The sequence below is a fragment of the Musca vetustissima genome, unplaced genomic scaffold (assembly GCF_032173495.1).
Source record: "Musca vetustissima isolate MV318-11 ecotype Yass unplaced genomic scaffold, APGP_CSIRO_Mvet_v1 utg73943, whole genome shotgun sequence".
Lineage (NCBI taxonomy): Eukaryota > Metazoa > Arthropoda > Insecta > Diptera > Muscidae > Musca > Musca vetustissima.
Genome location: NW_026875274.1, coordinates 71068 through 88363, shown reverse-complemented (window position 1 = coordinate 88363; position 17296 = coordinate 71068). Strand labels below are relative to the sequence as shown.

General features: G+C 34.5%; 1 protein-coding gene across 1 annotated transcript in view; it reads left to right on the top strand.

The window, feature by feature from the left end:
* Positions 1–1885: 1885 nt before the first annotated feature.
* Positions 1886–17296, top strand: part of LOC133337756 (titin-like) — a 57031-nt gene continuing 41620 nt past the window's right edge. The window contains exons 1-3 of the mRNA XM_061545961.1: positions 1886–2014; positions 2046–2108; positions 16058–16117. Coding sequence (XP_061401945.1) covers positions 2048–2108; positions 16058–16117 — 121 coding nt within the window. The 5' untranslated portion in view covers positions 1886–2014; positions 2046–2047. The remainder of the gene's footprint in view (positions 2015–2045; positions 2109–16057; positions 16118–17296) is intronic.

Sequence of the window (17296 nt, the reverse complement as noted above, 5' to 3'; positions counted from 1 at the left end):
GGGGTCAAAACCAATATTTTAGATGAGGCACATGTCTGCTGTAGCAAAATGTATATACCCTCATTAGCCGTAAGGTCTTCATCAGAGCTGTCATGCTTACTCCATGGTCAGATCTCTTTCTATGTGTAAAATTTCGTGATGTTCCTGTCATAATTGTGGCCTCTAGAGCGACTAGACAGAAAAACAGACAAACATTAAGTTTTTGGTCCATTCCAACAATAGTGATCTTCTTTGGCCAGAACCCGTCCTACATGCAAAATACTGTGGGCTGTACTGTGTTTACAAAATTGCATTGAAGTGTCTGATTCTGACTCCACTCTAAAATAGATCCAATCCGCAGCTATTTAATGTATAACAGTATCAAAAAATATTGACTGTAAAACAGGATTTACATTAGAAGTTTTTACCGGGTTAACCTACAGTATGAGGATTTATTTGGCATATTTACAATATATATTGCCAATTTTTACCCACTATGTTAACGAAATCCGATACAATGTAAACGTACTATAATGTGGCCTTGAATGTTCCCGAAGAAAAAAATTTAATGTGACCTAATGATAAGACATAGCGCCCATATATGGTACCGATATATTTTTTTCATTTTTAATATCGAATCCGATAGTTATATATGTGTCACAGAATGGACCTATTCAAGTAGGTTCATATTGTCGCATTACAACCGATTTTGGTTAAATAGTTTGAGGATCCTAGTCGAATTTTACAACTAAAATGGCTTCTTCGTATAATAACCGAACTGTTCATATGTTCTCGGCACGTCCAATTTAAGGTGTCTTTTTCAACAATAGTGGCTACACTTAATATTCGTCAAGTTCCAAGTTTGAGCGGAGACTAAAATATTTTCTAGCAGAAAAGGTTTTGACATGGCCCCTGTAAAAGGGCTCCGCTCGATCTTAAGTATTTTGAAGCCCCAGCATCACTCTTCAGCCAAAATTATAGCAATTGGTTATTTGAGGTTCTCAGGGGATAAGATATCAGTTCAGATTTAGACATAGTTCCCATATGTATTTTCTTCCGATTTGATTAAATGATTTTGTAAGCAGATTTAAATATAGCTTCCATATATAATTTCGGCCGAAAAATATAGGAAAAATTATTTCCTATTAAAAAATGATAGATTACAAAACCTCCCACCTTAAAAAAAAACTTCATCCCTCTGCATGCAATGGTTCATATACATTTCTATCAGTCATCAGTGTATGTGTGTGTGTTTTTAACTGAATGCATTTCGTTCTAATTTTTTTCAACATCATTATTACCACAAAAATAATAATAATTATTATAATAATCATCGCCATGAATTGAATTGTCCAACAGGATAGTGACAAAATATGAAAACACTAATACATGGCATTTTGTGTAAAAACCCAAGTGAGAAAAATATGACTTATTTTCCGGTGTCATTTCTATTTCACAGAATATAATAAAACAACAACAAAAATGGCGAATGCAAAAATTCCACCTCAGGTCATAAGATATGATAAATTAGTTTCAAACACGATGTTGAAATGAGGTGAACGTGAGCTGATAGACATCAATGCAATGTTATTAGCAAAAACAACAACAACAAAAATAACACCAACAAAACAAAAATGAGAGACAAGTGAAATATCTAAAAATTCATATGTATGAAATGTTGTGTGGAAAATTTTTATTAAAAACAATTTGTGGCTAGTAAAAAATAAAAAAAAAATTGTAACAATTTGTTAAACATCAACGAAGTCTTCGTGAATACGGTCGTAATCTTCAATCGTCGTTATTGTCGAGTCGTGTAGTTGTTGTATTATTGAATTCGTCATTACATTTTGTTTCGGTCATTCCATGCCATTCATTCATCGCCACCGTCGTCCTCGAGTTCAGTTTTCTTCCATTTATCGATGAGAATTGTAAAACGGAAACTAAACCAACAAATATTGTCCGCCCTAATGAATTCATTGTACACGGCGGGTAAATAATTAACAAAGTTTTTGTTGTCAACAATTAAATATTGAAACGAAACGAGACGAAATAAATAGAAGGAACAAAAATGCCTCCCAAACGTCGACGTCGTTTTCAAGGCTTATACTATCATTCGTCACCGCCTAAAGGTAAGTTGGGAAATTTTGTTCGTGTATTATTGTAAATCTATTTATTGTGGTATTAGTATATTTCATGGAAATCTTTTAATGTATTTGAAAACTGTCGTTGTTAATTAATATTATTAAAATATAGGCTATTGACTGAAAATGAAAATTGTATAGAGGGTTAAAGTGATTTAGAAATTCGAGCCACCTTCTTGGAGGACATGTTCTCAAGGTTTCCAGATTTAGGGTCATGTTATCGATGCCATTTTCGAAAAAAAACATTTGCCATATTTTACTTCCTGTTTAGTTTAACAACGCTGTATAAATTATCAATCTTAGAACACCGGGTGCAGAACACGAAAGAAAACAGGGTTCGTACCAGATTTTAGGTGTTGATCAATGTCTATTTTTTTCTATAGGAAAAAACACCTCAGGGGACCTGACGATTTTTTTTCTATAGGAAAAACACTTCAGGGAACCTGATGAATTTTTTCTATAGGAAAAAAACACCTCAGGGGATCTGACGAGTTTTTTCTATAGGAAAAAACACCTCCGGGGACCTGACGACTTTTTTCTATAGGAAAAAACACATCCGGGGACCTGATGAGTTTTTTCTATAGGAAAAAAACAACTCAGGGGACCTGACGAGTTTTTTCTATAGGAAAAAACAACTCAGGGGACCTGACGAGTTTTTTCTATAGGAAAAAACAACTCAGGGGACCTGACGAGTTTTTTCTATAGGAAAAAACAACTCAGGGGACCTGACGAGTTTTTTCTATAGGAAAAAACAACTCAGGGGACCTGACGAGTTTTTTCTATAGGAAAAAACACCTCAGGGGACCTGACGACTTTTTTCTATAGGAATAAATACCTCAGGGGACCTGACGATTTTTTTCTATAGGAAAAACACCTCAGGGGACCTGACGAATTTTTTTCTATAGGAAAAAATACCCCAGGGGACCTGACGACTTTTATTCTATAGGAAAAAACACCTCAGAGGACCTGACGACTTTTTTCCATAGGAAAAAACACCTCAGGGGACCTGGCGACTTTTTTCTATAGGAAAAAACACCTCAGGGGTCCAGACGAATTTTTTTCGATAGGAAAAAACACCTCAGGGGACCTGACAAATTTTTTTTCTATAGGAAAAAATACATCAGGGAACCTGACGAATTTTTTTTGATAGGAAAAAATACAGGGGACCTGACAATTATTTTTTCGATAGGAAAAAATACCTCAGTGGACCTGACGAATTTTTTTCGACAGGAAAAAATATATCAGGGGACCCGATATATTTTTTGCTATAGGAAAAAATACCTGAGGGGAACTGATGATTTTTTTTCTATGGAAAAAATGCCTCAGGGGACCTGACGAATTTTTTTTCTATGGAAAAAATACCTCAGGGGACCTGACGAATTTTTTTCTATGGAAGAAAATGCCTCAGGGACCTGACGATTATTTTCTATAGGAAAAAACACCTCAGGGGACCTGTCGAATTTTTTCTATAGGAAACCAGTAAGGAACCCTTCACCACTATGGGTATATTAAACAGGACTATTAACATGAAATTGGATGAAACAAAATATGTGATATTTATCTAAATGTGAATCAACTTAGATCAATCTATAAGCATGTCATTTGTGTGTTACAATGGGACAAATGCTGGGCCGTTGTGCTATGTCTGTACTTCTAGAAAACGCAACTACGTTATTCTATGCTCAATTTTGTACGTTGTGCAAAATTTCATGTCAATCTGACAAACACCATTTGCACCGTTTACTTACAATCGGACGAAAATATATGTGGAATCTATATCCAATATAAACCGATTTCAACGAAACTTGTCACAGGTTGGGTTACACTAATTTCAGTACGTTTTGTTCCTATCAACCATATATTGGTTCCTTGGAGCGTCAATTACTTAAAATCAATCGATCTATGCAATATTAGAACTTTGGTACATTATTTACATTAAATCTGACGGAACTATATATATTTTAATCTGAACCGATTTCCACGAAACTCAGCACACATCATTCCAGGCTCAATCCAGTATGCTATTCCAAATTTCGTGCAAATCGAAAGATTTATAGGGACTTTTGTGAATCTTTTACATAAAACCGGACGAAACTATATATAGGAGCTATATATAAATCTGGACCGATTTTCACGAAACTTGGCAGACATCACTCTAGGCTCAATTCAATACGTTATGTCAAATTTCGCGCAAATCAAATGATTTTCAGGGACTTTGGTGCACCATTTACCTAAAACCGGACGAAAATATATATGGGAGCTATATCTAAATCTGGACCGATTTTCACGAAACTTGGCAGACATCATTCTAGGCTTAATTCATTCTAGGCTTAATTCATTTCGTGGAAATCGAACGATATATAGGGACTTTGGTGCACCATTTACCTTAAATCGGACGAAAATATATATGGCAGCTATATCTAAATCTGAACCGATTTTTCCCAATTTCAATAGGGTTCGTCCTTGGGCCAAATAAGTGAACTGTGCCAAAAAAAAACACCTCAGGGGACCTGACGAATTTTTTTCTATAGGAAAAAACACCTCTGGGGACCTGACGATTTTTTTCTATAGGAAAAAACACCTCTGAGGACCTGACGAATTTTTTTCTATAGGAAAAAAACACCTCAGGGGAACTGACGAATTTTTTTCTATGGAAAAAAATACCTCAGGGGAACTGACGAATTTTTTTCTATGGAAAAAATGCCTCAGGGGACCTGACGAATTTTTTTTCTATGGAAAAAATGCCTCAGGGGACCTGACGAATTTTTTTCTATGGACGAAATTTTTTTTTCTATAGGAAAAAAAACGCCTCAGGGGACCTGACGAATTTTTTTCTATAGGAAAAACACCTCTGGGGACCTGACGATTTTTTTTCTATAGGAAAAAACACCTCTGGGGACCTGACGAATTTTTTTCTATAGGAAAAAAACACCTCAGGGGACCTGACGAATTTTTTTCTATAGGAAAAAAACACCTCAGGGGACCTGACGAATTTTTTTCTATAGGAAAAAACACCTCTGGGGACCTGACAAATTTTTTTCTATAGGAAAAAAACACCTCAGGGGACCTGACGAATTTTTTTCTATAGGAAAAAAAACCTCAGGGGACCTGACGAATTTTTTTCTATAGGAAAAAAACACCTCAGGGGACCTGGCGAATTTTTTTCTATAGGAAAAAAATACCTCAGGGACCTGACGAATTTTTTCTATAGGAAAAAACACCTCAGGGGACCTGACGAATTTTTTTCTATAGGAAAAAACACCTCAGGGGACCTGACGAATTTTTTTCTATAGGAAAAAACACCTCAGGGGACCTGACGAATTTTTTTCTATAGGAAAAAACACCTCAGGGGACCTGACGAATTTTTTTCTATAGGAAAAAACACCTCAGGGGACCTGACGATTTTTTTTCTATAGGAAAAAACACCTCAGGGGACCTGACGAATTTTTTTCTATAGGAAAAAACACCTCAGGGGACCTGACGAATTTTTTTCTATAGGAAAAAACACCTCAGGGGACCTGACGAATTTTTTTCTATAGGAAAAAACACCTCAGGGGACCTGACGAATTTTTTTCTATAGGAAAAAACACCTCAGGAGACCTGACGAATTTTTTTCTATAGGAAAAAACACCTCAGGGGACCTGACGAATTTTTTTCTATAGGAAAAAACACCTCAGGGGACCTGACGAATTTTTTTCTATAGGAAAAAACACCTCAGGGGACCTGTCGAATTTTTTTCTATAGGAAAAAACACCTCAGGGAACCTGACGAGTTTTTTTCTATAGGAAAAAACACCTCAGGGAACCTGACGAGTTTTTTTCTATCTATTTTTCTCAGGGGACCTGACGAGTTTTTTCGATGGAAAAAATGCCTCGGGGGACCTGACGATTTTTTTCTATGCAAAAAAATGGCTCAGGGGCCTGACGATTTTTTTTATGAAAAAAATGCCTCAGGGACCTGATGATTTTTTTTTTCCTATGGAAAAAAATGTCTCAGGGGACCTGACGAATTTTTTTCTAAGGAACCTGACGACCTTCTATGGGGACCTGACGACAAATGCTTCAGGGGACATGACGATTATTTTCAGCAATTTGTTTAATGTTAGAGATACATTACCTAAGTCAACAACATTTTTATTTCATTGACAATGTATCTTCTTTTCAATACCATCTCCTATTGTTCCTATAATTTTTATATGGGAAATTACAAAATTCTTTTAAAATTCCATTAAAAAAATTTTGAAAATTTTTTTTGCGAGCACATTTATGATTTTTGGTACATAGGTTAAGAAAAATATGCTGATTCGAAATCTGTTCGCGTTCACAAATTCGGATGCTGCGCACAAAAGTTATAGCGGTTTTAAATCTTGTATTTCAAATATATATTAAATGAATTCCTATTCGTTGTAATTCGCGAATTTCTTCACAAATGCTTAAACACCATTGTTTTCTTTGCATACTAGTCAAATCACACTGAAATACGGTTTAATAGTCGCGAAAAACAAATAGAAACATGAAGATATCGGAAAATAAAATAAATTAATTTTTGAATTAAAACTATTTTTTTTTTGAATTTTCGATTTTTTTAGTATGGTTAAGAGGATACGGTTTTGCCTTAATCTTCTAAAATATACGACGCTTTCTTCTGCAAATTCTTTTAGATGATTGTTAAATATCGGCAGATTCATCTGATAAGAGTTTCGACGTCATTAATGGCTAAATATATTGCATTTACAATACATAAAAATGATCAATATTGAAAAGCTTGCAATTCGCGAATTAATTGAAATCAGTTGATGCGCATGCGATTTTCGTATAAACCGAATCAATGTCTTTCAATAATTATTAATTTTTCAATGTTTAATTTAGCGGTCAAAGTGTGCCACTCGATGCACTTTACTATGCAAAAACCCTAAAAATGGCTAAAAATCACGCAACGTGCATACGATTTTTATGCGCATCCGATTTTAGTAATCTCCTATGAAAATACGCAAAAGGACACCTATTTTAAAAGGATCGGTTAGAACCGCGGATGTGCCTCCACAATCAATTTTGGATAAAATATGCATATTATTCGCGTATCGATGTATTTTTGACCTATTTCCACGCAGATTCGCGAATTTGACAATACAAGCATAAATGCATGTAAAATTAATTCGAAGAAAACCGCGATTATTTACGCGAATTTGTCAAAATAAGTTTTTGCAGTTTTTCCCACATTCAAGGTACCTATATCCGCCGTTTTAATGGGCGGAATTGAACATGGATGGGCTCATTAGATCCGGCACGTAAAAAAACTAAAATCACGCGGGGTTCCACGGAATTTGAATGGACTTTCTTAATTTTAGACTAAAAAAATATGTTTTTTATAAAAATTTACGCACTAAATTTTCGTCTTTGGAACCCAATTGCAAAGAAGCTACAGTGGGCACATTCATGAGATATACACTAAACGAAGCAGAATCACGAGTTCTACGATCCTATAATTAGTTTATTCTATTGTCTGGATGCGCATCCTAATTATAAGAAAAATTCAAAAAACACCGAAAATCCGGCTTCAAAATGTCAGCATCCATTTTGGGTGGTTGCAGTGATTATATCGAAAAATCATACATTAGAACCATATTGTCCATGTGGTATTCTGCAACTTAGTCACTGATCACATGTGTGTGCGTTGTGTAGTTTAGCCACAAATCGGGAACGAACACAAAAAAACTCGTTGGCTTCAACACATTTTCACCCATTTTTTTACATTACCACCATCACAGCTTCCACGCAACTTATTATTTATTACCAATATTTCAAGATTTTGACAAGAACACTTCATTTTATAGAATTGAATTTAAATTATATGCAATATGTTCATATTTCGCGAGTTATAACCTTGCAAACCTCAGCTTCAAGGAATTTAAAAGATTTTTGTAATTTCCCATATACCCAATGACAAAATTCATGCATGTTTTTGAAAATTATGGTAAACATAATTTGCATTATTAAAGGTTATGACTACATTTTATCGTTTATAAGTCACGAGTCTAGAGATAACCGCACATAATTCCTTTGTAACGAAAAAAAAAAACAAAAAACACATCATTTAATTGGCTATTCAATCGGTAAAGTGTTTTTAGATAATTTTTATGTCACTCAGACATGCAAATCCCAAAGAGACAGGAGAATTCACGCACACTGAAACGCGTACGCAATCATAGGAAATATGCGTAGGTTGCGTGTTCCCCAAGCCCACCAAAAAAACGTGGTGATTAGTTTCTTTGTTGTTTGATGTTGGGGAACAATTAAGTTATACATTAGTGGTGGTTGAAAAGGTGTTTGTCTACATGTATTTTTTTATTAAAGTGTGATTTATAGTACAGTAGGCTCCAGATAAATGTAAAATATTAATTTTTTAGTAACAGATCGATATATGTTGCTTGTAAATTGCATTTACCTCACATAAAGAAATATTATTACTCAGGAAATAGGTGCTGAAGTACTATGTATATGTAGGGGTTTCCAATAACGACCAGTTATCCCAGTGATACGGCTACATGACAGAGTGAATATGTACATTTAAATGTTAGAAGTATACATGTTATTTCCTGTCTATTTCCTATAGGCCTATTACGACCGATTTATGCTGTTAAAAGCGTACATTCGCTGATTACATTCAATGTATTTGATACCCCTTTAGAAAATCCTAGTTCACTTATTTATTAAAGATTTGAGTTGTGATTATCTGAAGTCATCTGTATTTATATGTAAAGTATTTTCACATAAACATGCGAAATATATATAAATGTGTATGTAAATAATACATGTACAGATAATTAATATTTGACAATAAATTTCGTATATTGGCGCTATGGGATATTAATTTACTTTTTTTTTGTAGGGCAACAAGTGTTATTGCAAATCACGAAATGTTGATGATTTATGTGTCGGTTAATAATTGTCCCAAGCAAATCTATTAATATGACTCTTGAGAAGTTAATAATTTGTTAATAATGACTTTTGTATGATATTTTGTTTGGCGATCTATGGAATCATTCGTGTCAAGTTGATGAATTTACACAACTATGTTGTCAGGGTATTATAGCTTTGTGCAGCCCCAAATGTTTGTAACGCCGCGAAATATTGGTCCTAGACCCACCTTTAAGTATATCGATCGTCATATCTCGATTAGCTGAGTCGATCTAGACATGTGTGTCCGTCCGTCCGTCTGTCCATTATAATTGTAAACACGATACAGGCCACAGTTATGGACCAATCTTCACGAAATTTTGCATGTAGGATGGATTCTGGCCAATGAAGACCCCTATTGTTTTTGGAAAAGATCGATTAAGATTTAAGGGATGAAATGGACCAAAAACATAATTTTTGTCGGTTTTTCTGGTCGCTCCAGAGGCCGCAATTATGGCCCAAACACAGAGCATGGAGAAGGGGCTCGGGCCAGAGAATAAGCATGCATGTTTTGATAAAGATCGGTCAATATTTAGCGGGTCAAATGGACCCTGACTTTTGTGTGAAAAATGACAAAATTTTTATTCTATGGCATATATATTTACTCCTGGAGGATGTAGACCCGAGGAGTTGATAGCATATCCAAGGGGAATGGTTGGCCTTTAACTTGATACCAAATATAGTGATGTATCTACTCAGATGTGGGAGTTACAGTCAAATATTTACAGGTGCTTACGTATTCAGATACTATTTAGTAACCCATTACCACACTAGAGGCGGAAATATAGCGCGGAACGCTTTGAAATTTTCCACGAGGGTCCAGGTGTGGTCAAGGATAACGTCTATAATTTTCGGTGATGATCAGATAATAATAATAAATATAATAATAATAACAGAATATTCGAAAAAGTAAGGAATATCAGGAAATATTACTCAGACTCGGAATAAATATCCTCAGAAAGTTAGAGTTCGTGGTAGTTGTGTAGGGTTTCGTATGGTCGGCCCCGTCCGACTATACTGCTCCGCTCACTGGTTATACCCTCTGTCTTATGGCTAATGATACGGCAAAAAAGTGCCTCATCGAAATATTGGTTTAAACCCCCATTTTTCTTTTGACCAAATCCACATCAGACAATTTGCAGTCGATTTACAAATGTCCATCTTATGTCGGGCAGGCTTGTGCGCACGATAACTTTCAAAGGGAGTAACCGATTTTATCCGAATTGTAGATACATATTTCTTCCCAACATAGTTTGAGTTCGAATGGGGAATATCGGTCTACTCCTTCTAGTACCTCACCCAAAAAATGGTCAATATTTTGCAAAAAAAGAAAATAAAAAAATTAATATATATATGTAATTCCGAAGACCTCCGTAAACCATAGACTGAGGGTATATATATATATGTAGGCAACACCGACAAAAACTTTTTAGAGGTTTTTATGAAAATTATATGTAGGCGAAGTTGGGTTTTACTTCCGTCTTAGGGAGACTTCCCTCTTCTCGGTTTCTATTTAATTCGAATCTCAAGAATGTCACTTTAAAATTTCAAGGGAAAATCTCAGCAACTGAGATTTTCTGATTCAGTGCATCAGAAAATTAGTCGGCAAAGGACCTATGAAGTAGGTCCCAATTTTCAACCACAAACAACGCTTATTGGTTTATATTTTATCTCTTTCAGACCCAGCTTAAGGGGACCCCCCCATTCTCGGGGTCAAAATTTTTTTTGATTTAATTCGATTCTACACTGATTCAAGAATGTCTCTACAAAATTTCAAGTGAAAATCTCAAGAACTCTTGAAGATATGGCCGATTTATTGTGTCAGCATCAAGTGACGGCTAAAGGGCTTCTCAAACTTTAAACGCGTTTTTCTCTTTTCTCTCAAAAACTAATAACCCAATCGATTCTAAACTTTTACACGTTTCTCTGTGAGTGTATAGCTATGGTATGAACTAGGATAAAGCCAATCGGTGAAGATCTTCCTTATTTTTTTACTTGGTTTTTGGTCAAAAATCGGCGATTTTCCAAAAATATTTTTTCAAAGGTCCGCCATTTTGTTAATTTTAGAGCGATGTCAATAATCCTAGTTCATACGAGAGCCAGACATGTACTCTTTCTAACACCGTTGAAATTTTCGGATTCCGATGTTCCAGTGAGGAGTTATCATGCCCGCCATCAAAAATAAGGACTTTTCTTTAATTACAAAAAAACAACAACAAAGCAATAACAAACTTTTCTTGTAAATTATTTTTCTTCTCTTTTAAATCTTCAAATATATATGTGCAAAGTTACAAACCTTAACAAGCATTGGTATTGATTTACCAGTCCATTGAAAATCTTGAAATATTAAAATCGAGAATGGGTGGGGTTCCCTTGGGTGGGGTTCGGACAATGGGTATACTAAGGGGATCCCACATTCTCACTTTCAAAAAAAAAATCGATTTTTTATTTTTATTTATTTTTTATTATTTCAAACCTATTAATTTACAAGAATGTCTCCTTAAAACTTTAATTGAAAATCTCAACTACTCTTGAAATCATAGCCGATTTATAGTCTCATCATCAAGTGACGTTATGAGCGATTCTCAAACTTTAAACTCGTTTTTCTCAAAACAGTGTTTTTACGGATGGCGGGAATGGTATCTCAAAAGCTAATTTAAAATTTTAACACGTTATTCTGTGTAATATATATGACAGGATTATCTATCTATTAAGTCCTGATTAACACGTTGAATTTTGTCTAAGCTGGTACCCAGAAATCGGCGTTAGTCTTTTGGATAGGTCGATATTGTTCCGAAGGGATGTACACTATTAAAGTTATAAATATAAATGTCGGCTGAATAAAACGTATATATTTTAAATGAGCTTATTACAACATTTTAATAATACTGATTTTACTCTCAGCCTCTTTTAATTTTTCATTTGCTTCGCCATAAACATTTTGAAACTGAAAATTCACAGGACATCCTTCCAACGACTTTGTGTCGTTCCTTTACACACTCTACTTCAAGGAAAGTAAGACAGAAACCCAACGAGAATATCCGTTTTTTGTGAACACAAACTTGCCTTCATGCTATATTCCGTACAAATAGAATTTCAAGAATTTTCCTTAGCCACTCGATGTTTTTCAACGAACTTAACTACTGGCTGTGTGTATTTTTGTAGAAATACTCTACATGATTGAATAGCTTCGTTTGTAATAATAACATGAAATTCTTATAAATAATTAAGTTTTAGGATAGCATAATTAAGTAGCATTTAATTTGACGATTATCGAAATTAATTAAAGAAAGAATAAGAGGGATATATAGGTATTATGAATTTCAATTGAAGTCGATATAATTCTTGCTTAATATGCAAATATTCATGAAATGCTTTGGGAAGTGGAACATTAGATAAGAACATGATTGAAAGGGTACGTTCGTTTGGAGTGATTGATTTTTTAATACAAATGAATGTAGTTATAAACAAAGTATATGGTTCGCAATTGTTGCTTTAATTACTTTAAAATTATTGAAACTTGCATGTGGTACGCGCAGTAACATTACCTTAGTTATATGCACCTCAAAAAGGATCAAAAAGCTTTTATACAAGTACTTCCAATTTTTATAAGAATACGGATTATTCTAAAGAAACCTATTATATATATCCTTAGGTAAAATTTGAATTTTTTAGTTACGCCTTTTTGCATTTATCAAATAAACCCACTTGTAGTTACGTCTTTTTGTTTTTTGTTAAAAGAAGCTCCTTTTTTGACCGCAGACGTGTCAATTTTCAATTTTTTGTTAGTTACGCCTTTTCGCATTTTAGCTGACGATATATATATATATATATAGAATGTCTATACAAAGAAAAACTAGCATTTCATTACAATATACAATATCAGAATATCGCCAAGAGGAATCAGGTAAACTTTAAAATAAAACCATTGAGAGGAGCACGTGTAGTCGAACTTCCATGGATCTATATTCGACTAGAAAAATACGATTTTGGTCCATTTCGTTCAATAAATATAATTAGACTACCATAGAAAACTGCAGGTGTCGTCTTTGGAACTTAATGAACATGGCGATAATGGTACTACTAAACCATATCAGAATAGGTAGAACCCAGAAAATATTTACGTATAACATACAACAATTCAGAGGTCAACTTATATTGACCCGCTAAATATTGACCGATTATCATGAAAAGCCATACTTGTTTCTGGGTCGTATCAATTTCTCCGTGTACAATTTTGTGGTGTTCTTGTCAGAAAAGGACACAAATAAGATGTTTGGTCCAATCATCTCCTAAATATTAACCGATCAGTACCAAACCGAGCCGAACCGATGGTACATTTTGTGAGGCTTGGTCCATAACGCTGTATTTACAAATTAAAATGCACAGACGGGCGAATAAGCTGTCTATTTCGACTCAGCTAGTCGAGATATGGCGATCGGTATACTAAATGGCATATTCAGTAATATTACACTGAGCAACAAGAATTTGGGGAGAGTGGAATTTCTTATGTGTACGAAAGGCCTTGGTGAATATATTAAGAATTCAGAGTTATGTTTTTGTTTTCAGATAAGCGGGTTACTTTCGAAATGATATGCCTGCAGTCAAATGGAATAAATAGCTGATTATGAAGAACTGTCGGATTTGTCCTATTACCTCACATTAATAACATTTATTTGTGGGAAGGAAATCCTGATGGTTAAATTCTCACACACATACCTGTCTTTGTTATAGAATCGGTAAACACCATTTTAAAACCAGTGAGCGGAGTAGTATAGTCGGTCTGCGCCGACCATATGATAGCCTACCCAACTACCACTGAGCTCTAAGTTTCTGCGACATTTGAACTTTCTTGGCCGATTAGATGTCAACAGCTCCTCTGCGTCGTCTTTTCCGAAACTTGTTTTCCGGGAGTAAAAAAATTCCGAGCCCTCATAATATTTAAATTTTGTTATTTTATAGAATCGGTAAACACCATTTTAAAACCAGTGAGCGGAGTAGTATAGTCGGTCTGCGCCGACCATATGATAGCCTACCCAACTACCACTGAGCTCTAAGTTTCTGCGACATTTGAACTCTCTTGGCCGATTAGATGACAACACCTCCTCTGCGCCGTCTTCTCCGAAACTTGTATTCCGGGAGCAAAAAATTCCGAGCCCTCATAATATTAAAATTTTGTTATTTTATACAAAATTTTTGTGGTGTTCGGCTTATAATTATGGGGTCTAGTGCGACTAGAAAGCAGACAAAAATACATATAATTCCCGAAATATCATCTGATAGTCATCGAAAGTTATAGGCGTTATCCTTGTCCATAACTGGAACCGCATGTACAATTTTCCTGCCGTCGTCTCTAAATATATGCATTCTAATGTGGTGATGGTAAAACTAAACAATATCGGAATACATAGCCACCTGTAAATTTTTACGCATAACTCCCACATCCAGCGACATACCCCAATATATTTGGTATCAATTTAAAGACCAAACACTTCTCTTTGATATAATGTCGACTTCTCGGGTCAATGTCTTTCAGGAGTAAATGTATACACACCAGAATTTTGCACACAAAAATGGTGTCCATTTGACCCGATAATACAGTTATGCTTATTCTATGGTCAGACCCCTTTCTCTGCGTAAAATTTGGTGATGTTCGGGTCATAATTGTGACCAGAAAAACAGACAAAAATAAAGTCCATTTCATCTCCTAAATATTTACGTATCATTACCAAAAACAATATGGATCTTATTTGGTCCATAACTGTGGCCTGTATCGTGTTTACAAATTATAAAGGGCAAACGGACGGACACACATGTCAAGATCGACTCAGCTATTCGTATGAAACAATTTTTTTACAATACCTCAAGTAGTTTAAAAGTTGTCGCACAAAAACCATAGTCTAAAATTGTTAATTTTCGGAATTTCAATCTACAGCATCAATAGATGGCGTTGCCGGTCGCAAAATAGTAAAGCAATATATATAACATTGTCCATATATGGTGTAAAAAAAACTTTCATGTTTAAAGTCTTCTTATAAAATACCAGAATATCTATTTTTATAATTTCTAACATTACAAAAATACAGCTACCCACATTATTAATAAGAATTAACTCCAACTATGACTTATGAGGTTCCATGTAAAAGTGTTCGTCCACAACATGTTGAAGCAAACAAATAATTTTCCTTTATTGTTAATGTGAAATTTTAGACGATAACCACCACTGGTCATTAGTTTTATGGGTCGCAGGTTTTGGACACCAGAAAAAAAGGAAACAATAACAAAAAACATACTTGTGGTATGATGATGACCACAATATTTATACACGTTGATTGCTCGAATGTGGGGCTGTTAACGACGGCGACGACAACATACACACCATGTTCTACATATTGACCATGTCATGTCAAAAAAGCAACGACGACGAAAGAAATCACAAATAAATAATATGCACCTTTATATTAGTGGCTATATAAATAAAAATCCTTTGTCCTTTTCCCACTTGGAGAGATATCGGACACATTTGTGGGTGAAATATTTTTTGGGGAGTTTGTGTTTTTTTCTGGGTTTTAGTTGTTGTTAAAAAGGTTCCATGAACTTAACTTTTTGATTTAGTTGTTAGCCGGCTTTGTGGGATAATACACGTGTCCTTCTGTTCAAAAATATATTTTCACTCTTTGACAGTTGTAATCAGTCAGTCAGTCTGTGCGCTAAGCAAGAAGTCATTCAGTCAGCCAGTTATCATTAGTGTTGTTGGAAAATAACATTTTTTGTTGTGCGCTTGTGTGTTCGTTATATTTAGTTGAAGTTGTAATTATTTGTTGGAAAATTTGAAATAATGTATATAATATTTTAGTGAAATTTACATTAGAGTTGATTGATTGTTTTTAGTATTGATTTGGTTGTAAATTTGTAGTTTTTTGAATAATGATTTTTTTATTAACTTTATTTTAAGTATCTAAATTTTTTTTTTAATTACAGTACTACCAATGAATGGTCAGCTGCCAAATGATAGTGCCCGTAAACGGCGAGGAAGCGATGGTAAGTTTGGGTGAAAAAATGTGAAAATGATTTGACTTCAATAACAGAGCCAAGGAAGGATTTTGTATGTTAACACCCAATAAATAGATATAAATGAAATACTAAAATGTCTTACTTTAGACTATCAAAATTTGTTCATAAGGCAAATAAGAATGTTATCTATTTGAATTTCTTCGTGTCATCTAAAAATACCAAGAAAATTTCTGTATTTCTGATGCTCCAATTTCCAATAGAAGACCAGGAATTCCAAAAAAAAGGTATTTTTATACGAGATCTGAATATATTTTTATAGAAGACCGGTAACATTTATAAAGACCTTGTGGACTTTCATAAGAAAACATTGTTATATTTAAAATGAAAAGTTGAAATTCTCAGCTTTTATATGACACAGATATGATTACAATTCCTCAAGTAGTTCAAAAGTTATGGCACAAAAATCATAGTCCTCTTGGTATTTATAGATTATCCGAAGGGATTCCAACAGAAGCTTAGTGGGTATTTTTATAGAAGATCATAATATCTTTTTATAAAAGACCAGAGGGTGTTTTTATAATAGAAAAACTTTTCTTTTCTAACAGAAATCTAGAAGGTACTCCAATAGCTTGCCAGACGTCCTTCTTTTAAGAAATCCATGTGGTTTTCCGTTATAAAACCACATGGATTTCTAAAAAAGGACGTCTAGCTTACTATAGGCCTAGTACCTACTATAGGCCTTTTTATGGAATACACACAAATCTTAAGTTAGAATGTCCAGAAGGTATTTTTATAGATTAAAGCCTGAAAGCCTAGAGGGTTTACTTATAGAAGACCAGTCTTTTTAGAAATCCATTGTGGTTTTATAACGGAAAACCATACGAATTTTTTATACATATCCAGAAGTACCTACTATAGTTTTTTTTATGGAATACGATCAAATCTTATGTTAGAATGCCCATAAGTTATTGGAAGACTGAAGATTGAATGACTAGAGTGACTTTCTAAAGAAGACCAGTAGGTGTAGGCCGTCTTATGAAAGAGTAAAAGGTCGACTTATAGATGACCAGAAGGTATTTCTTTCTAGAAGGCATCCTGTTGAAGATCAGAAGTGAATGATTGGAAGCTTTTCTACAGAGGACAGAAGACCTACGTGTAGTATACCATAACGTTTTTTTATAGAAAACCATAAGGTGTTTTTGGATG